We start from the raw sequence: 23117 nt of genomic DNA on the forward strand, positions 1-23117 counted from the left end.
GAACGGAGTTTTTATCGTTTCATGGACGAAAGGAATGTCGTTAGAATAGCATCGTACGCGTATTTCGATGCGAATAAAATTGTCTTAGGACGATATATCCCTGTAAATGTAATTCGAGGAGAGTATTCGAGTATTCTTCTCTTTCCCAGCTTAAACGCGACTTTAATATCCGCTTATTTTAATGATAAACTTCACTTTTTGGAGCCAATCTCGCACGAAGAATGAAACGATTTTAAATTTAATTAACCACGATATTTTCACGTTGGTTCAATCGTTGACCGTTTTATAGGAAAGATAAGTTTCATCTTCGAACACGTATCTTTTTACGTGTGTTTGTTCTTAAACAATTTCGTTATGACTCGAATCGCGATTGAAATGCGTTTGAAATGCGTTTGCTTACCCAGAATGAGAATACGATGCGTTGTTGGTGTTCAACGATGAAGGATCACTTGTCAATCTCTAAGACGAGAGTATTTCCGTTGTTTTTATACATTTCATGGATCATCTCTTCCTTTCGCTAATTTCGTATGAATTTTTTTTTATAAGTTTACGAAAGGAAGGGAGAAACAATGAATTCGTCATCGTTATAGATCTATTTCCAGACGGATTCGATATCGACCTACCGACGAGTTTGCACCTTGGAAAAATTGCTTCTTTGATCTTTTTCGCTCTTGACGTGTCGTTAACTGGAAACAGAAATTCGAACGACGATTAATCCGTGAATATTAAATAAATAAAATTAAAAAAATTGTCATTTCTATTTTCTGCAACTTTGTTCCTCTCGATTCTAACCTATATATAATATTTTTCTTCTAACAAATTCAAGTATTTTCAATCGCTATAACTCACATTAGTTAAATAATTTTATAATTTTAGCAAATTCAATTATTTTCGATCATTATAACTCACGTTAGTGAAATAAATTTATAAAAATAATAAATTCCACAACAATTCAAAGTTACTTTTCTTACTACAGCGACACCTAATTCAAAGATCTTCGACTCTGCAACAATTCTACGACCTACTTGATCATAACCAGCGACACGAGCGCCAACTATTCCCCAACGAATCGAACGAATCTACTGTGGCGCATCTAGGTCGTTGTTGGGCTCATCGTTCTCCCTCTGGCAGGCGGACTCCAAGTGTTTATTCAAGTAAGACTTGAGCGCGAACGATTTGTGGCACTTGTGACATTCGTAGTTCTTGTCCGCGGAATGGGTCTGCATGTGGGCGCGGAGATTCGAGCGATCGGCGAACGCTTTGCCGCAGTGCGCGCACCCGTAAGGCTTCTCGCCCGTGTGACTTCTCAGGTGGCCTTGCAGCAACCACGGCCTGGAGAACATCTTACCGCACACGCCGCAACTGTGCGTCAACTTGTGGGTGAGCACGTGCATCGCCAACGCCGGCATGCTGACGTACGCCTTGCCGCAGTGGATACATTTCTTCGCCGATTGCGAGTCGATGCTACGATGGGTTTGTTTGTGTCGCGACAGGTTAGACGAGGTCGCGTATTGTTTACCTGAAAGCAGAGAATTTCTATCCTGAACGTTGCGATTCCTCATTGAAGATAGTTTCTTCGATCTATCGATCGTGCTGCCGGACAATAATCACAACGAACGCGTGTCCTGTCAATTTCTCCAACAACAACAACCTACCGCACTCGCAACAGACGTATCGTCCAATTTTCGACGTCTCGGGCGTCTCGACTGGTTCTGTCTCCTGCGTCTTCTGTGCAGGCACGATCTTCTTGTTCTTCGATCTTCCATCGGCCACCAGTAAAGTGTCGTAAGTGTAACTGGCCGGTTTCACCTCCGTTTGCTCGGTCACGGTCTGCACCTCCTTATCTTTCTGACTCGGTTGCGAGTTGGGATTGTTATTCTCGATATCGCTGCTGCATTCGGAGGTAGGTGGCGTCAACGGTGGCGCCGCCTCTATAGTTTGGTGAGATTGCTGCGCCAGCTGCTGGGGCGGTTGTTGAGTTGCGACGATCGGTGCGCACGGAATGGACGGTGTGCTATAAGTGAGCAGAATCTCTTGTACAGGAGACAGAGGTATGAATACGCTGCCCGTTTGTTGAACTATCGTCGCGCTCGGCTCGTAAATAATGCTCGCTGTGGGCGTTTGTTGTTGTTGATGGTGGTGGTGCGTGTAGACTGTCGAATTCGCCAGATCGATGGTATTCACCTGGTAGATTGGTTGATCAGGTTGGTACACTGTCATTTCTTGTATGTCCGTGGCAGGCGATTCTATCACGCTCTGGGGCCCGATCGCGACACTAGGTGGCGGTAATGGCGGGAGCGACCTCGACAGCTCCAACAAATCGTGAGCAGCTTCTGTTTCGGCCGCGGAACGATCCTTGAACATCGAAGACACGTAATTGGTGATCACATTGCCGTTATTGGACCCTATCCTCGATTCAGATGCAGAATGATCCGTTGTCTCCTCGACGGTGTGATACGGTGTAGCGGTGCTCGAAGGAGGGGAAGGTTCCCCGGGAGGTGAGTGATGGGGCATGTTCGTGTGCTGTTGATAGTTTGTATGAGCTGTTCTGGACGGTGATCTGGGAGCTGTGAAAGGCAACGTGGACGTGGCGATCGTTGTGTTCTCGACACCCAAGGCGATCGATTCTGTTTGTGACGCCGCTATCGTGGAGGATGAGCCTGTAGTGGCGCAGGTAATCACCGTTGGAGATGTTGCCTCCGTTCGACCAGTAATTGGAGGTTCTGGCGCGCCCGTATTGCTTGTCGCGATCGTCATGTCCACATTGCTGGGCTCGTCCGCCTTCCCCTTGGAGACGTCCTGCTCAAGCATCTTCGTTCCTGTCGTCGTGTCTTGAGACTGCGTGCTCAGATATTCTGCAACACGAGATTCGATATCTATTTGTGAATCGTTTTTGAAAAATATTCAATAAATCAATCGATATTAACGATTTTTTAGGACGAATGTTACGATATTTCAACGTTACGTCCCGTGAGTATATAAAATCTAACTCTTTTTAATTAATTTTCCAAAGTGAAACGAGCAAACTATATAGTTCTCTCTCTATAAAAGAAAAAAGAAACCACAAAGGAAGACAGTGACTTTGAGCAAAGTAGTGGAAACCACATCGTCAACCCCATTTCACCCCTTTAGTCCGCGACAATGCGATATTAACGAGACAACTGAGGACCGAGAGCGGCGCGTAACTCGATTTCTTAATTTGACTTTTTAATCGAGATTTAACGAGCGAGAACGGAAAACGGTCCGCGGGGGGAGGGGAGAGGCCGAGCTCTGTTGTCGACGTGCCAACGAAAGAGTGTCGAACATCGTTGGCGAAGTGGTAGCAAGAGGGAGTGATGGAGGAGGATCAGGGATTATGACGGCAAGCATGTTGGAAACGAGGTCAAAGGGGATGGGTGGATGGCCAAGGGAAGTGTACGAGCGAGCGGATATAAAATTTCACGATAACTCGGTTATGAAACTGCGTGTTTCGCTCGAGCAATGATCCTCTTGTGTCTTCTCGCTTCTTCTCTTTTCTTTTCTAAATCGTTCCGCATATTCTCGCTGTTTTACCGACATGTCTTCCCGGGGAAAAGTTTTCTCAACAATTGGCGTGACAACTTTTTCAACGATTTTCGAACGATTGTTTCAATATTAAATATTTTTGTGCGATTAATTTACGAATTAATATCGTTCTATTTTTCAAACGATAGAATTTTTGAAGGCCAATTTAATTTGTTAAAATTCGAATCGTGCTCAATCAATTAAGATAATTGTATTCTATTTGTATTATATTGAAATATTTCTAGGAAACTTCGATAAAAATCTATCTTTTATCTAAGACAATTTAAAATCGATCTGCTTAATTTCTCGCAATTTCAATGCGATAGTAATCGTTCCTATTTCACGGCCGATCGATCGAAATGTTTCGTTCGGACAAAGGTTCCTTTGTTAACGTCTCCGCCAAGTCTTTTGCGCATAATATTTTTTTCATTCACTCGAATATGCTCGGTTATGAAGCATAAATCGTGAGCCGTTTACAAAGCAGGGACATGGTTGGGAACTGGCGCCATCGGGAACGACAATTCTAACAATTAATGCAGCTTCGTCGTGGCAGTTATCCGCGAATTACTACGACGTGACGACGTCGGTATTTCCAGGTTTAAATACGGCCCCTGATCCCCGCCATTTTTCTTTCTGCGAGCGCACAATTTTATTTTCACAAATATCTTTCACTTTTATTGATTTTCCTTTTGAATTTTTATCGAGACAATTTCAATTTGCATTAAATATTCGTTACATCTAAAGATATAAGAAATATTTCGTAGAGAAAAGAATTCATATCGAATATTTATTGCTGTAAATTTTATCTTTAATTGATCATATTGTGACGAACTTAATGAGATTGAATAAGAATTATTCTTATTACGATAATAATAATTTGTCAAATACAGTAATCTAAATATTTTTGTTATCTTCAAAGAATAATTTTCTCTTTAATATGGATTCCTTTAAATATGGAAAAGAATTTTAACGAATTGTTATCAATTTTCATTAAAAATTCTCGATTGTTCTCGAAAATTGTTCTTTAGAATCTATCAAATTCACGTAAATAAGTTAATCTTTCTTATTATCAATTTCTCTTATAACACATGTTATAACTTGTAATTTATAATAATTTATCAAAGTGTTGTTTGTAAAATCATCTAGATCTAATATTGTGCAACAACAATTGTTTTAATAATATTTCTAACGGCATTAAGAACAGATAAAAATACGGAGGCAATTTTGCTAGCATTTTGCTAGCATGCAGAAACTTTTCTTGCCAACGATGAAACACGCGTCCGTGCAGCGCGCCGACACGAGACGAACGATATATGGCTACAGGGTGAATCAATACAGCGGGCCTTTGGAACAAATAGTAGAAACATTCGTATTAATTGAACCTAATAGCTTAAAATATCGATCAATTTTCTTTTGTCATTTACTTTTTCATATTCTTTTTCTCCTTTTTTTATTTAGATATTTGTATGCAAGTGCGACGTCTGGAAGAAAAAAAATGAAAGAAGGAATTACAAATATGTTATGAAATCCAACGTACGTCTTTTTTCCAAAACATTCATTTTCCTTTAAGTAAATTTACAAATTGAAAATAATTTTAACACGTTTATTTTCAGACTCCAAGAAGGCCATGTATATAGAAATAACGTTTAAAATTATTGCTTGTTATTATATATGAATTCAATAATTAAACAATTAAGCAATATTCTCAAAATTAAATTTAAGAAAGCGTCTTATAAATATATACGAAGAGAAATTTCGTTAATTTTAATTCACCTACATCAACGAATATTCCGTTATCCTTGGGAAGAATCTTCGACGACTGTTTAATTACCATTATAGGAGGCATAATTGGAAGGGACTACGAACACCGTACCTTGAGCAACAGGGGGTGCGACGCTCCCTTCTATGGGCGAGACCGGGATCTGCATGGTGGTCGGTGATGGCGTGCTCCTTCCGCGACCCCAGCTCTCGAATCCTCTGGCAACGTTGCTTATGTACTTGTTGCACAGAGCTTTCTTCACCATGTAACAACGCGGCATCTTGGCTTCTTTCGAGTCCTATCAAATCTAATTATAAAAACGTTTTTTCACAGAGTTTTGAAGATAATTCTCCGATCCACGTACGATCTTCTGATTTATTTATTGTCTCTTCAAGTATTCAAAGCATGATGAAATTCGACTTTCTCTCTCTCTCTCTTCCTCTTTCAACGATTCTCATCCAATAATTACATCGATCGAGGACACGCGCGAAGAGTATCGTCCTGGTGGTCTCTGATGGCGGAGGATCACGATCGATTCACCGATCGATCACCTCACTCACTCCTCATCCTCTCTTCCAAACTTTCTCTCCTCGTTTCGTAGTCCTTTGATCGAAGCACAGCGTTCCAAACGCAGTTGCGTGCCTCTCTCTCTCTCCCTCGAGAGAATTAGCAACTGTTGTATCGATATCGATTGGTCCGAATGGGTTAACTTCCGTGTGGCGGGCTATCGGAAACGTCGATTCCGATCGCCGATCGGAAGTTGCGTGTATATGTGTCTATATATATATATACGTATATACGTGTGTATATAGGTACTTTAACTCTAGATGTCGTTGCACGATTTCAAAGGGAACTACGTGTATATGTACACACTTATCTTTATCGTATATATATATATATGTATATGTCTATGTATAGATAGACACGGTGCGCGCACAAGTACGCGTACAGATTTATATCTAAAATTTTTATATTAAAATATCCCCTCGGCGAAACGAGTCGACGCAACTCGAGGCCCGGCCGGAATACTTCCTATACCCGCAAGCTAGCGCTGGAGACACTCGGGCCAGAGAAGCGCGCGGTGCGTGAGTCGAGATCGTTTCGATGATGGTTTTACTCGAGTATTTTGTATGTACGCGGAGAAAGGAATGATTTTCTTTGCTTCTTCTCCTTTTTAAATTTCTCTCGTTTCTCTTTAGATCCTCTTTGCTCGCTTTTACCTTGTTTGTAGTATTGCTTTCGTTGTATTCGCGGGTGGAAGATTATATGTTTCTTTTCCCCTCCCCGTCCCTCTGTTCTCCTAGTCTACCTCTGCCCTGTTTCCCGTTGCCTCCCGGCTCTCCCTCGTTGGACGAGTCTTCCGGCTTCTACGCGCCTCATGACTTGACAAATGAAATTCTCTATCGATCCTTTCTCAATGATAAAAAGACGTTCATATTAGTTTGTCCTCTCTCTCTCTCTCTCTCTCTCGCTCGTTTCGTTCTCCGAGAAGTCTTACTCGCCCGGCTGATCCGAGCACCGTTCCATCGTGCCGGCAACACTTTGGCGCAATATCGCGTAGGTCGGGCGTGTCCATTCTCGCGACAATACCCTCATCTCGCCGATTTCGAGGAGAATTTATGCGCGGAAAATCGAAAGAAAAATCCTATCTTGAACGATCTTTCCTCAAGACGGATTATTAGTAGAGCGAAGCATTTCCTTTCAATCCATAGTCGAGGGATCGAAATTCATCGAGGTTGATTTCTTTCTGCCTTTTTTTTCCGAGAGCGACTTGTGCGTCGCGAAGGCAGGCGAGGTGTGCCTTTTGCAGGGACGAGCAACAAGTTGGACAACAGGTCCGCGATGTTTGTGTATCCGTACGTGTGCGCTGTCGCCTTACGTGTGTAGTCGATAACTCCCCCTGGTAAGTGGTCCCCTCTCCCTTTCCTCTCTTCCTCGCTCTCCCACCTCCTCTTGCGTATATATATATATATATATTTCTCTCTCTCAAACTCTCTTATAGATCTTCCTTCCTTCCTTTCTTCCTTTCTTCCTTCCTTCTTTCCTTTCTTCCTTCCTCTTCCGTTTTTTTCCTTTCCACCGGTCGTCGACGAATGAAAGCCGCGTGCGTGCCGCTACGAGCTACAACTCTGCCCTCGTGCGGCTGAGTCTAGCGTGCCTCCATCGCACAGCCACGTACTCGTTCGTTCCTCGTCTCTCCTCCGCCACTTTCTCTATATATATATATATACATACAACGTAGAAATAATTCAAGCTCCTCGAGATGGTAGGCTAGCCTCGCTTACTACTCGGGGCTTCGGTGGTTCGATACGAGCCGACGAAGCAACGAGGCTCGCATTATACATGTATATATATATAAATGAAACTATAGAAGAGCAACGCACCAAGAGACTCTGCGAGGAAGAGAGAGAGAGAGAGAGAGAGAGAGGAGCGCGACATGGACGAGGATAGCGCGATTACGTGCACGACGCGCGGTTGACCGATCGAGCCGGCCCGTCCATTTAGTCGCGTTCGACGCGAGGGGACGCGAGGCACACACCGAGCGGGCGAACGTCTACGAAGATCGAAGATGAAGATGTACCACCTGTGGGCGCAGAAGCAACAATTGTCCGCCGTGTATCGCGGTGGAGGGTAGCCCGACTACATGGCTCGTACCGGGTGTGGCTGGGGTGCAACTGCCAATGCAGCGTCGTCGAGCAGCGTCGGCCCGCGTCCTGGGCGCCTGCGTCCTTTCCTCCTCCGCTCCGTGCACAGCTCCTTCTCTCTCTCTCTCCAATGCTTCTCCTCTTCCTTCCTCTCGTCTCTCTCTCTTTCCCTCGCAACCCCTTTCTTCCTTCATTCCTCCTCCTTCCCTCCCTTTCCTCGCGTCTCCGTTTCGCTTTTGCTCCGTTCCTCCAACCTCCTCCTCCCCCCTTCTCCCTCGCACGAGTGTGTGCGCAAAGCGCATACCGGTATGCGTGAAGCTTGGCCGGATCGAGGGGAGGGAAGCTGCGAGAAGTTGGAGGGGGTAAACCCGCCAGCCCCTTTCCCGATGTGGCTCTTGGCCATCGATTTTGTACGAGTTCGGGGCCGGAGCAACACCTGTTACCGCGTCGGATGGGAAAGAGTGGAAGGGGGAGGGGAGGAGGAGGAGGACCGGGTAGGTGTATTGGTAGGGTGGATGGACGAGGAGGGGGGGGATGAATAGAAGGCGGAGGACGACGTTATACGAGCTCGCGTGAGGGGGACGAGGAAGAGAAAGGAGTATCCATCGAACGGTGAGAAGGTATAAAGTGGAGAGAATAGCGGGAGAGGGAGAAGGAAAGAAGACGGCGGATAATGGAGGAGAGAGAAAGGAGACGGCGGCGGCGGCGGGCAAATAGCGACGTCGAGGAAACGCCGACGCCAATCGATAGCGCCGACCCCGGCGTCGTGCCGGGGTTTTGCGATAGCGCATCGCGTTCACCTTTTCTCTCTCTCTCTCTCTCTCTCGTTTTTTCCACCTATCTCTGTCCCTGTCTCTCCTCCTTTCCACGCTTTGTTGCAGGCATTTTCCCTTCGCCTCGTGGCCACGTAAGTTTCACGGAGAGTCTTCGTTGCACCTCCAGCTTCTCGTCCCTCTTCGTCCACGTGGTTGTGCGCAGGAGGAGGAGGAGGAGGAGGGGGAGGGGGATGGTTTGTATGCGTACCTTATAATCTCGACGCTTATTCTCGGACGTCATCTAACCGCTCGTATCGTCTGCGCCGCTCCTCCTTTTCATCCCTTTTCATTCCCTTTCTCGCTTCTCCTCTCTATTTATCCCTCGTGTTTCCCCTGGTTCAAGGGATGCCTGGTTAAAGGGTATGTACGATTCTCTTCTTCTTCTTCTTTTTTTTTTTTTTCTTTTTTTTATTTATATCCCTCCTCCTCTTCCTCCTCGGCGTGGATTTAATGATTCCGATGAGGAGGAGTTGAAACTTTCCCCTCGGCGTGGAGGGGAAGTTTTTGGCTCTAACTGTTGTCTGAAAGTTGGGAGCAGGGGGGATACACCCCAGTGGAGGAAGAAAGTTTAAGACGAGTTTTGATGGATCGTTGTATGTACTTTATATTGTAGACAGTAAATGGACGATGGATTAATCCGGTGCAATTGGGGCGTAGGGAGATCTAGCTTTATCTTATTATTCGATAATTCATTCTGTATTTTAACGTATTCATTTTGGAAAGCTATTGGAAATTAGAAGATACTACATTATTTTTAATCTGTCCAATAAATTCATTATTGATTAATCATTAATTTTAATCACAATTATTAATCATAATAATTGTTTCTATTTTCGAAAAATATAAAAACAGATATTCGAAGGAACAGTAAAATTTAACGTCGATGATAATTTGATCGAATAATTGTGAAAAAGTTGATTGATTGATTTACACCTGATAATTTTCTTCCTCCTCGAAAATTGATTTATTCGCGAATCAAAATTCATTAATTGAACGCAATATTCATCTTGGAGACGAAGATTATCGGATTAATTAAAATTCGTGATACAATTATTCGAATAATCCTAAGTAAATATCTCAGAGAATCTTTTCGAGGGAAAATATATTTTTGAAGTTTTGACATAACGTGTTTCGATTGTGGAAACTCGAGCGTGGGTGGAAAAGAGTCATCGTCGAAGAATGGAGAAAGGACGCGATTCAATCCTTTTTCGATGCGTTCTTCTTCGATTCAGCTTCTAAAAGGAAAAAAAAAAAAAAAAAAGACGGGTTCCTCTCATTTTCGCAAAATGTTCTTATTAATATTTATCGGAGCCGATTTCAAGCGCAGAGCTCCGACAACGAGACAATTAAAACGCTGAACCGAATTCAACGTAAGCCCCGAGGATTAAAGGAAGTCTGATTAGCGAATCGTGTTACCGTTTGATCTTCAATTAAACGCAGAATTCGCGATTCCTGCTCATCTCACGTCCCCGTGAAAATGAACAGCCTTGGAATTAAACTCTGTTTATCCTCTTTTCCTTTCTTTTTCAAATTTTTCGATCAATCACATGTACGTGCAAAAAGTACATGGAAATATTATATTTCAGATAATCGATCTCGTTATTAATTTTCTTTAATTTTTAAAAGTTACGTCCATAAATTTAAGAAATTTATCGAAAAACTAAATTAACATAAGATATTGTGGCTTACTGATAATATATTCGAAGGAAAGATCCTTGCTTCTTATTTTTCTTCTCTCAAAGACCAGTTGCTGGCGAATAAGATTTGCATGCAAAGGGGTTTATTACGCGATACGTGGAATATTTTATGGAATATTACGTCAAATAACACGATTGTTAAAACTTGTATCCTTAGGTGGAATGTAAACGTGGAAACGTTTTGCGAGATAATATTGTTAGAGAGAGGAGGGGGGGAGAGGATGTGTTTATCACATCCGCATACCGTTGAAACTTGTAAACGCGTCAGCGTATGGGATACCGTATGAGTGGAACTGACGTGGAAAACTTCATTCTTTATTTTAGTATCCTTTAATGGAAAGCTTTTACCGTATACATTGCACCCTTAATTTAATGCTTTTAATATTTCTCGTGTTACTTCTCCAGCCGCAACCTTCCACCACCGTGGATTCCAACTCTTCTCCTACAATTCTCAAAGATACCAGAATTTTTCTTTTCAGGAAAAATTTTATTAAATTTCATTTAAACTCGATATTATGAAAAAAATCTCGTCAAATTTTTTCATACCCTGTTAATTCAACGAAGACGCAAACTTACCCATCGATCCAAGGACGCAAGACTTCCGGTTTACCGGCAATCGTTGCTCTTCGATCGCGTTAGATGGCCGGGTAATTGCGGGATACATTCTATTTCAGAATCTCTCCTCCACCAACTCCCACTTCGTTCGCTCGTTCTCGCCCTATAATTGCGCATATTCACCGGTTGCTCGGCAACCTTCGTGCCGCGTCGGCTCGACCGGCATCCAGGGACCGCCGAGCCTCTCCTCCGGGCCCGGAAGCCGGAGGATTCGATTCGCGAGTTGGACCTGTATTAATCGGAGCCAACGTGTTTTGCTTCGATGTCCTGGGATACCTGCGTCGAGAATTTGTTATTATTTGTTCTTCTTCGAATTGCTTTTGTACTTTTTTTATAGAAAATTGGGGAAGGACGCACGTTTGGTGATCGATTAAAGCGGCCCGACTGATTCACTGGCTTACGAGCTGATCACGAGCAGAAGCGGCGCGGCCAGGTCTTCATAAATCAAAGGATTAGCCGGGGATTACTTGGGAGAATGAAATACGCCGGTGGCGGAGTCACGATCGTGAATTCTGGATCGTTTGTTGAAACGGAGTTATCCGCCAATCGTGAAATCTCTTATATCCGTTTTCTTTCAAACTGAAGGAGAGAGAGAGAGAGAGAAAGAGAGTAAAATTGGTTATGTAAGTAAGAGAAAAATAATTCTTCGTTTTAAACGGCGGGTGAGAAATGCATCGAGAATGGACCTGTTTGGGAATCGGTGCACGTCCCTGTGCACCTTCACGTGGATATCTCCTCTACGTGATTTAATCTGCATCGGCAAAAGTACGATGGAGTATACGGTGGTGGACAAAAGGATGAATAAATTATGACTGTTTTCACGGGGGGAGAATTAGTCCATTCGCTTGGAATCTTTAAAATTTTACTTTTTATATCGGAAGATCGATAGTTGTTTGCCGAGATTTAATGAATTTCTGTAATTGAGATATTATTAACGAATATTTTCTTGCTTATACGCGTCTTTACACGCTGATTTCGGATTGATTGAATAGAATTTTCAGTGTAAAAAGCGAAGTGGAATACGTGAATTACGAGCGAGCTCGTAAGTAAGCTGTTAGGTTTGTGGAGAAATGGCGGATTCCGAGGTGGAGTACTCGTGGGAAAGTGCGGACGGGGTTTAAGTGGAATATGTATAATCATGCTCAGACACGGCGGATGAACAGTGGAATAAGTGTTTTAGAGCTTGGTGAAATTCTTTCCTTGTTTCGTGCACATATCAATGCTAATTATAAAATAACAAGCTTTTAATCAATTGTTACCAATTAATTAAAATAAAATGTCTCACAAAATTGATCATCTTACATCAAACTGTGATAAAATTTATAAAATAAGAAATTCGTTTGTAATTTATCTCAAATTAAAAAAATCGAAGAATAAATTTTTCCAATTTCATGCTCAGACACGGCGTTCCTGTAATAAAATAAGAAATTCGTTTGAAATTTATCTCAAGTTAGAAAAATCGAAGAATAAATTTTTTCAATTTCATACTCAGACGGCGTTCCTGTAATAAAATAAGAAATTCGTTTGAAATTTATCTCGAGTTAAAAAAATTGAAGGACAAATTTTTCCAATTTCTCAAAATTTTTCCCAACGTTATTAAGTTGGATTCTTATGAAGGAAACTCGTCGATTTCTCATCGATTTTCACGAGGATCGCTAGAACGGCGCAGGTTCACGGCGGCGGCGGCTGCGGCGGCGGCTGCGACGACAGGGCGGATCAGAATCGATAATTGAACCGTCGAATCAAGGGAATCGCGTTGTGAATGGCCGATGAGCCGGTGCATCGCGATGGCCTCCGAGTATAATGGAACGATATCAGTGGGATCAGTGTGTTCGGTGGGCTGCCATTCGGTTATCCAGCCAACGTACGGAGAGATTATGGGCGCCGTTGGTTTCTGTGCCATTTGTCTTACGTACGTCACCCGGCCTACCACCCGGAGACTACAATTTCGCGCTATAAATTATTTCGCTTAATGCGTCGCGATGCACGCCGCGTTAATGCATGGCGCCCAGCGATCCTCCGCCGTGTCGTGGAATTGGCTTGGTAATTTTACAGGATCGTGACTTGGACACACGTTCTACACCTGCGATTGTGATTGTTCTAGTTCAATGTTAGTTGGATGTAAGTCTGGTTCAGTTCGAAAAGAAAGGAATGGTAAATCTTTTCGTTGGAAAAATAAAATTATTTTTCGCGGACAAATTCGATCTCGATTTTTTGTTAATACGTTGAATGATGAATGTTTTTAATTATTCCTTCGAAACAGTTTGAGTTAGGTTAGGTTAGGTCAGATTTACTTCCGTTAATGTAAATTAATTGATATCGAGTAAAAGTTTATTTTAAATTTCTTTATGTTGGTTTATTATTTGGGTTTTATTATTTGGGTTTATTATTTGGGTTAGGTTAGGTTAGGTCAGATTTTACTTCTCTTAATGTAAATCAATTGATATCGAGTAAAAGTTTACTTTAAATTTCTTTATAATAATTTTGTTGGTTTATTATTTGGATTTTGGGTTAGGTTAGGTTAGGTCAGATTTATTTCTGTTAATGTAAATTAATTGATATCGAGTAAAAGTTTACTTTAAATTTCTTTATGTTGGTTTCTTTATTATTTGGATTTTGGGTTAGGTTAGGTTAGATCAGATTTACTTTTATTAATGTAAATTAATTGATATCGAGTAAAAGTTTACTTTAAATTTCTTTATAATAATTTTATTGGTTTATTATTTGGACTTTGGGTTAGGTTAGGCCAGATTTATTTCTATTAATGTAAATTAATTGATATCGAGTAAAAGTTTAGTTTAAATTTCTTACTTAAATTTATGTTGGTTTATTATTTGGATTTTGGGTTAGGTTAGATTAGATTTTTTTCAGAAAGTTAACTAAACGTTCCTTCGAAACAGTTTGTTTAGGTTATGTTAGATCAAATTTATTTTTATTAATGTAAATTAATTGATATGGAATAAAACTTTAAATTTCTTTATGTTGATTTATTATTTGGATTTTGGGTTAGGTCAGGTTAATAATTTTTTAATAAACAACGCAATCGTAAAAACGTTATTCAGCGTAATAAACGTATTAAAAAAATCATCGAGATCGGAGAGTAACCTTTTTGTAAATATTTGACCAAAAAAAAAAAAAAAAAAAAAAAAAGGGGAAAAAATGGATCGAAAGATAAATTTGTTGCGACGTTGCAACACACAATAGTTTGCGTTTGGATTGCTTTTTATTGCTATTCGGAAAATGATTGGAAATTTTGCGTAATAAAAAAATAAACAGGCGAAATAACGAATTTACAAAGAGAATAAAAGGGAATAAATTTCTGTTAGAAAGAAAAATGGGTCGATGGGGGCGAGGTTGTTATACGATTTAATTTTTAATTAAAAAAAAATTCAATTTCGTCGGTTATAATTGAAAGCAAACGTGAATCGCCACCACATGTTGGTTTTGCATAAAATGAAAGAAACGAATGGATTAAAAAAAAAAAAAAAGAATCTTTCGTATCGTTTCGTGGATGATTTCGAACGTGTATATACCGGGAATGGAATGTGCATATAAGGTCGGATATCACTGACCTTGGAACCAAAAGTTTCCAAACGTTGCCAGGGTATCGTATCAAGAGTATCGAAGGAAAGTTTCAATGGTTCCAAGGGTATCGTTAGTTCCATAAGGTTTCGAGTTTCTAAGAAGTTATTGGATGTATCCTCGACCCCTAAAGATTTATTTAATATTTTTCAAAGCCTTTGGATTGATTCTTTGAAATATTTCCGCGATGCTTTTGAACTTTTCGAATCTTTTTTTAGAATTCTTATCATTTTCGAAATTGAGTGGAAAAGAAACGCAACAACAATCGAAATAGAAATTATCAGACAATTAGTTAAACTGGTAAACACAGACATATTTGATTATTTCGGGAAATGAATCTGCACGATAAATAAATAAATCATAAGAACATTAATTTTCGATTTATAAACACTGTTGCACTATTCTCTATCTCTAAATCTAAATAAAAATCAAAAATAAATTGAATCGAAATCAGCGGCCATTCCGCTATCATTCGCGAAGACAACTCTGCAATACCGTCCGTTGGTAAACGAATTTAATCATCCACGATCCTTACTCGGATATATCATACATTCTCGTTTCTTTTCAAATTTATTTTAACCAGTCCAGATTTATCATCCAGAAATATCATTATACATTTCTCAATCATTTGATATAATAATTCAACACAATTTGGAATTTTTGCTAAGAAATCTTGCGAGCGAAATTTCGCTCGCTGACATTTCTATCTCATCGATACAGGAACGGGTAATGTTGCTGACATCGTAGTTGCCGCAGCAACACGTCGAATTAATAGCTAAAAGGAGGAAAGAGAGAGGTGGATGCGGGGAATTCGGGCGTGGGACGAGGAGGATGGGCGAGGGAGGGGACAGGAAGCGAGTCGTTCTCGTTCGAGGCTGTAAAGTGCCTACGTTATCGCGGTGCTCGAGCGCCGAGCCGGTGTGCGCGAGGGGATGATTCATCCTGTGCCGTGGAACTTTGCTGAATCAGGAATGACTTCGCATACATTAAACACATTGTAGAAAAGCCTATATGCGGATACATGTGTCGCGGCTAACGAAGGACGTATGTAAGGGCCTTTGCTGATTAGTTCGTTAGGTCAAACTTCAGTTTTCTTTTTTTCTTCTTTTTTTTCTTCCCGTGTCGAATCGATCCAATCCGATATCTTTTCATGTTTCGAGTTCTTACTTAACTTTTTCTGCAAATGTTTTTGTCAGTTATAGGATATTACCTATATAATATTTTTATAAATTTGACGAAGGAAAATAATTTATTTTTTATTTCTTTGAGATCGACGATTCCTCTCGCGAATATAATTCCTTGCAAAGTGATTTTTTGATTTCCAAATCATCTTAGATGTATTTAAATCATTCGCTTTGCCAACTTTTGCACAGACACGTTTCTTTTTTATCGCAAGATATCAATTAATAAATAAATGTATATATTAGAAATATAAAGAGATACATACCTTTCCATTCAAGAAGAGGTTACTATGATGGCCGAGTGGTGTCGTATATACGGGATAATTTATCCAGGAATTGTATGGGTGCGTATGCATGTGTGTGTGTGTAAGTGTGATAGAAGATCGTCACAGAGACATCGAGAACGCTGTTGTATCACCCTTACTTGTTCTCCACCTTCGTTTTACGATGCCGTACCTTCGCATAGACAAATCGCGCGACAAAATGAAGAATAACGCGAGCCACCCCTCTTTTTACCGTATAAAATCCTGTTGAAACCACGAAATAACATCCTATCTTTTTCCAATAATCGTAAGAAGTACAATATCTTTGTCAGATATTATTATTTTTTTTTTAATTATAAATCGCGTATTAATTAATTCTTCAAGAAGGGTGGAAAAGTTTTTTAAAATTTTTGTTCAATAAATATCCATTGTATATAATTATTATGGCAGAAGAATTATATTTGATCGAATCGTGAAATTGCTTTCGATGTGAATCATTCAATTTTTATAAATTAAATTACGATATCATTTATGGATATTATTTTATTAAAACGATATATTATACAATTTTTTGTTATATATTTAAAATCTTTTAATAGAAAGTATTACTTTTTTTTTTTTTGGTTTAGTTTATTGAAAGTGTGATAAAGTATTAATTTTAAAATCTTACTTACAATTGCAAATTGCTATGCAACTCTATGCATAACGAAAGAACCTTTTTCCCTCGAACGCACTGGAAAGTATGGATATTAATTTAATTGATTAGAATCGAATACCCTTTGAAAATCAACCCTCTATCGCACAATTCAACTAAACTCTTCAACTATCATATGTTTCTTTCTCACGTTAGTATTATATTGGAAAAGGGAGAATTTTCAACAAGCAACTACATCTCATCAATTTTCTTCTTCTTCTTTTTTTTTCTCTCTCTCCTCAAACGTAAGCAAATTCTAAGAATAAAAACGTATAGAGAAATAAAAATATTGAAATCAAGTGTGATTAATATTGATACAAATATTCATTGATACAATTATAAAAATTGAATTATAATCAACGTGTATATTTACATTGATCCATTCATCCACGTTTATTTTTATTTTATTACATCCATTTATTTAATTTTAATTCCATTCGATTCAACTATTTAATTTTAATTTATCGATTCTTAATATATCCATCCACACATTTCTTACTTATCTTTTCGTTAAATCATTTATACTTTTAATATTAATAAAATGTTCAATATTCCAATCTTTCCAAATTCGACCAGAGAAGATTGATTCTTTCATATTAAAAAAAACACATCTAAGCACATCTCCAAACCAACCTTTAGCAAACAACCCTTTCTCGAGCTGTCGAAAACGACAGGGATTTCGATCCCACGAATCCTCAAACATCGCGTATAAATTCCCTCCTCCCCCCTCTTCCCGCCCCCAAACTTACTTACTTACGTCTACCACTCGTGGAACTTCCCTTTCTTTGTAAATACCACGTCACGGGTTAACCTGCACGGACAACCCTTTCGTTGTACGCCTCCAACTATTTGCTCTTATATATGAAGGCTGGAGAGAGGAGGGGAGGGGATGGAAGCAGACGACGACCGTCCTCCAAGATTAGCATAGTCGATATAAAGTAACCACGAAAGACGCTTAAAGAGCCTATACCTGTTTCTATCTCTCTTCAGAATAAACTAGATTCCAATTCGTTCGAATTTTGATTGGTTCAATTTTTATTTCATTCCTGTTATTATTCTTTTTTTTTCGTCATTCAATTTGAGAAGAAAATTTCGTTTATAGAGAATGATATTTCGCGTTAGAATCTTTTAAACACACATTCTACAATCTACAACGTAAAATTCAATTTCATTATCTCCTAATCTTGCTGGTAGATGGCGTTGACGATACTCGGCGACAATTGGTCCAACGGTCATTCCAGATAGAGATACATTCGCTCTCTGAAAATAAAATGGTATTAAGTTCGTTTAAATGGAGACATTCATAGGGACATTTCGTTATTCTACTAATAACATGTTAATCCAATTTCCACGGGTTTTCCATGAACGATTTAAATTAACGTTTACTTTGTTCTACTTGTTGTATTTCTAAGTATAACTTAATCTAGATATTTTCCATTCCTGTGTTTCAGATACGAGAAGGAGGAGAAATAAATTATTTTTCTCTTCACGAAACAAAATAGATTTAAAAATTGAAGGAAAATCGTCTTTAATTCGGTTTCTTTAATTTATCGTTCCTTTAAAGCACGCGAATTATTATCTTTTCATTCCATTTTTGTTTCTTCCTCTATCCTCGCAGAAAATCATCGACTCTTGCTTTTTCCCCTAGAAATTTTCTTCTCCTATTTTTAAGTTTCTATTAGATACATCGAAAAACCTTCTCGAATAATCTTTTCTCCCCTCGACTCGCTCTAAAACATCCCCTAATAAAACTCTTGATAAAAATATTCAATTATAATTTTCTTTGTACATTCTTTAATCGTCTTAAATAATGAAATCGCAAATTGTATGAAGAAAAGGAGAAAAATTTCCTATTAAAATATAACGTGTCGTGATAAATTAATGCAATATAACGCAACTCAAATACATTATTCGCCATTACTTTATTTTAAATTTGATAGAAACATCAGCTCGAATGTAAAGTGGATTATATGAAACTTAATGTGTTTATAAAGGTATTAAGGTTTCTCGTATGTACAGTTAATTTCCTGTACATGTTACGAATATTATACACGGAATAATAAATACTTTAATGAATTTTCGAAGAATAAAAATTACATGGAAAATTTTACGAAAGAAAACTATTCGACACGTTTTATTATGCAAATAAGTTTGACTTGATTTAATACTCGTCCTATTGTGCAATCCAAATAAATATTGTACAATGTGATAAAATAAACATATTAGAATTCAAATTTGTACTGGATTTTTCAACTTGCAATTTATATCACCCTGAAAACTGTTCGATTTAATTAATCTGATTGATCTGGAAAAGGAATAACTTCGTTTAACAGAAATTATTTTGATCACAATTTAAATTGATAAAAATCCGCAGAGCTGTTAATGACTCTTGCATGAATCCCTGAATATTCGTGAAAATATGAATCGAAAGAAGAAAAAAAGGAAAACTATTATTTCCTTTCGTTTCATAACAAACGTATAACTGGCAAGTGGTCGTTGGAGGCTAAGTAAGCTTAGCGTATCACCCCGAGGAGAGGATTTTCTTCTTCTCTTTTTATCGGTCTTCCTTCTTTTTTTCTCTTCTTCCGCGTTTGGTTTTAATCGAATGCACCCCGCAGAAAGGAGATTTTATTAAAACGAGTTGGGGCGGTAAGGAGGGAAGGGGTTGGTTGCTGGCTCCTCTTCTCCTCTCCTATTCCTTTTTTCTTTTCTTTTCGAGGATGCCTTCGAGATTGTGTTTTTGCAAAGGGAACGGATGGAGCGAAAGTGGTTTGAACAGGACACTTTGACGAAACGAGTGTTTTGCCTGCGGAATTTAACCGTGATAATCTCTGAATTTTAAAATTTTCATTTTCAAAATCGAGGCATAAAACTTCCATAAGTTCATTTTATATAAATAAATATTACAAAAAGAAAAATATATTTTTATATTTTCATAAAATAAATAATATACTTAAAAAATAATTATAAATATTATAATTTAATTAAATTTAATTATTACACTAATATTTTTGATTATTAATAAATTTTATAATAATGGTAAATTAAATAAATTGATCTTTTAAATCAAAAACTGTCTACTATCCATTTACTTTTTTTTTAATTCCAAAATTAAGGACACGTCACACGTGTAACATAAACGAAGTTATAAGCATCGAGTTATAAGAGAGATTCGTTGAAATTTAAAAACTAAAGAATTTGCCCAAAATTGGATATTCCTTTCCAAGATGATCTTCTTTACATATCGAGAAAGAAAGAAAGATTTAATTGGAACAATTAATTATCGCGACGAAAATTTATTTACGTTCGGTGGAAAAGTTAAATCGGGGGCAGCACAGGCCGCGGCCAAGGATATATCCAGCCGGATCTAATCGAGGGAGCTAAGGGCGCTCGTGCTGCACCCAGCTGCAGCGGCTCGATGGTGAATCATGCCGCGATACGAATCGAGCCTCGGCCACGTTGAGGCGCGCTTTGCGGTTCTGCGGTTCGCTCGATGGCCGCCGGTGCGCGCTCCATCCATTTGTATCCCTCTTTATATCGAGATGCAATCTGACGATTGGCCGAACGACCGTGCAATTTACTCGAGTGTTCGTCCGCGACTATTCTTTATCGTTTCTTTATCGGCCCGGCCGTGATTACCACGATAAGTAGCCTGAATTTCAGAGGATATCTTGCTCCAGCCTTATGGAATGCAATTCGAGGAGGGGGGAAGGGGATATTTGGACAGATAATTTTCTTGATCTCGATAAAGTGATGTATATTTATATAGGTGGAATATTAGAGATATAAATTATTCTCAGATTCGCACATTTGCTGTTGTAATCCAAATGAAAACAATTCTGGGAACAAATAGCAATTTACAAGTTTGTGTATAAATGTATAACTCGTTTAAATATATATATAAAATAAAATATCGTAAATTATTTGTTATTTCATTGAATTATTTGTACAATATCGTTTCAAATAATTAATTAATTAAATTATCTTCTCGTTCAAACAATTTTAGCAATTAAAATTTCAGAAACAGAATATACCTAATTAAATTTGGATCAGTTATGTTTACAACGCCTGGGGGGTTGTTTTAGTAGTTTATACAACTACTACTCTCTGCATTTGCAGAGTTTAAAACTTGAATCGTTAAAATGAATAAGAACATACATCCTTACAGTTTCTTACAGTTATTGAAATCATGCTTCAATGATAATTAAGCTTTAACTTTTAAGTGGGGGCTAAAAAATATATTACATTGACTTTGACAAGAACTTTATATATTAAAGATATGTGCATACATAATGTTCATGCATATTTGATATGATATGCAAATACATATATATGTATATCTTGCATCTATTCTCTATCTGTATACAAATATATAAAAGAAAACATTTATTCTGTGTAGAAATCTGAAATGGATCTTTAAGGAAGTAAGATTTTCTGAAAGTATTGAAACTTCACTTTTTGGTATAATAAAATAAAGCATGAAGTGAAACTTCATTTCATTTAAAATTGTTTAATATTTCAAACTTTTTTAACAACTATTAATTTATATAAATGCAAAATATTGAATTTAAAGTGAAGACAAGTTGTCAAGATACTTATATTGAAACTCTTACATTTTAACACATAATACAAAAAAAATCATCACCTGGATTCATGATATAACATCTTCTTACTAAATATTTTTCCTTCAAAATTAATATTTCATCCCCTTCTCTCATTTTTTAACATCAATATACGTATGCTGCTCCTGAAAGATTGAAAAAAAGGAAAGAAGTGTAAGTAGACGTTTATGTGAATTTTCCAATGGATTCCAAGGAAGCAAAACAGGAAGTCGAGAGACAAACCACCCTCGCTCGATTTTCTCCTTTTTGTGCATACGGTGAGGGGGTGGACATATTCGTCGTGCACAGTGAAAATATTGATGCGAGGCAGGAATTTTACTTGCTCTGGAATTTCCTACATCTCGTGTCTTTCATTTCTCATCCTCCCTCCCTCCTTCTTTACTTTCGACGAGGGGAATCGCCAGCACTTAATCTCGAAGGAAATCGTTCGTTTCGTGGAAATGCCGCGTTGTCTGGGTCAGATGGATCATTTGAATAATCTCGTCCCTAAAATGATAAAAAGAATAATGAATTCGTGTGTACGAGAAAAATACAGAAATTATTTTAAATCAATCGTATAGCTTTGTTAAATATCAAATTCAATGTCCACGAAATGTTATATTAATATTCTGTAATAATATCTTAAAATTTTTCGTGACAATGAGATTTAATTAAATTCTTTAATTAGAGACGAAGAATTCGTTGAAGAGTTTTAAATAAAAAATAAAATTTTTTTCTTTGATAATAATTTTGAATGGAAACTTAGTAAATAATTTTATAATTTAAATATATTATTACCAAGTAAATAATAATACTTTTCACGAATAAATAGAGCAACAACGATATTCCATGATAATGATATGAAAATTTCACCGAGCAGGGATGGAAAAAATTTCCACCCCTTTTCGAAATCATTCGAGATTCAGAAGAAACAAACCGAATTATCGTTTCGTTGAAAATCGCGGCAAAATTGAAAATTCGTTCAAAAAACTCGAATATTGTCAAAGCTTGGAATGGAAGAATAATAATAATAATAAAAAAAAAAAGAGAGAGAAAACGGAATAGATTCTCCAGGGCAATAGTTGTTCATTAAAGATTCCAGTCCGGTATAACTTTATTAAATTCAATTCAATATCGCCTCCCTTCGCAATATCATCGCGGAAACGCTAACAAATATGCTTTGATAAAATATACCAACACTTTGAACACGTACGAGGAGAGGGGGAGGAGAAAGAGAAAAAAATCGATGAATACACGGAACGTTTATTACGTAGGAAATTTTATAGAAAGGGAGGGGGAGGGATACGTATTAAAGCTCGCGGAAAAACAATTTCATTTCGTTGGCGCTTCTCATCGAATCTCCTTAATTTCCTCCTCCATGGAATTAAATTTTTCGATGAAGAACGATCGCTACTCGCTTTCTAATTGAGCCAACTATTGTCCTCCACACAGGTGTTGAACGACGAGATCTTATACAGATAATAATGAAGTATTTGTAAATTGATTTACTTAAGATTTATTCACTGGTCATTGTGCTCTCCTGTTTGGAATTTTTTTTTAAAAAGATCTGCTTGCGTTTAATCGATATAGTTTTATAGTCATTTTATTTGTACGAAATATCATTCATATATTATATATAGAATCTACGAAAAAATTCTGAAAAATTTGTTCCCTCTGCTTTCGTTAATTTTTGATATCAAATGAAAATATAAAAAAATATAG

The 23117-nt window shown here is 38.1% G+C and overlaps 1 protein-coding gene and 1 long non-coding RNA gene across 2 annotated transcripts; one reads left to right on the forward strand and one right to left on the reverse strand.

Moving 5' to 3' along the window:
- Positions 1–390: 390 nt before the first annotated feature.
- Positions 391–7937, reverse strand: LOC410723 (fez family zinc finger protein erm). The gene is made up of 4 exons (XM_006570110.3): positions 5417–7937; positions 1656–2855; positions 1026–1519; positions 391–686 (listed from the first exon to the last, which is right to left on the reverse strand). The coding sequence occupies exons 1-3, from the start codon at positions 5580–5582 to the stop codon at positions 1080–1082; spliced, it is 1806 nt and encodes a 601-aa protein (XP_006570173.2). The 5' UTR covers positions 5583–7937; the 3' UTR covers positions 391–686; positions 1026–1079.
- Positions 7938–7984: 47 nt separating this feature from the next.
- On the forward strand, positions 7985–12363 carry LOC102656191. Its single transcript, XR_001706450.2, has 2 exons — positions 7985–8567; positions 8829–12363. It is a non-coding gene; the product is annotated as an uncharacterized LOC102656191 (long non-coding RNA).
- The last annotated feature ends 10754 nt before the right edge of the window (positions 12364–23117 follow it).

This window comes from Apis mellifera, linkage group LG1, assembly GCF_003254395.2.
Source record: "Apis mellifera strain DH4 linkage group LG1, Amel_HAv3.1, whole genome shotgun sequence".
NCBI lineage: Eukaryota > Metazoa > Arthropoda > Insecta > Hymenoptera > Apidae > Apis > Apis mellifera.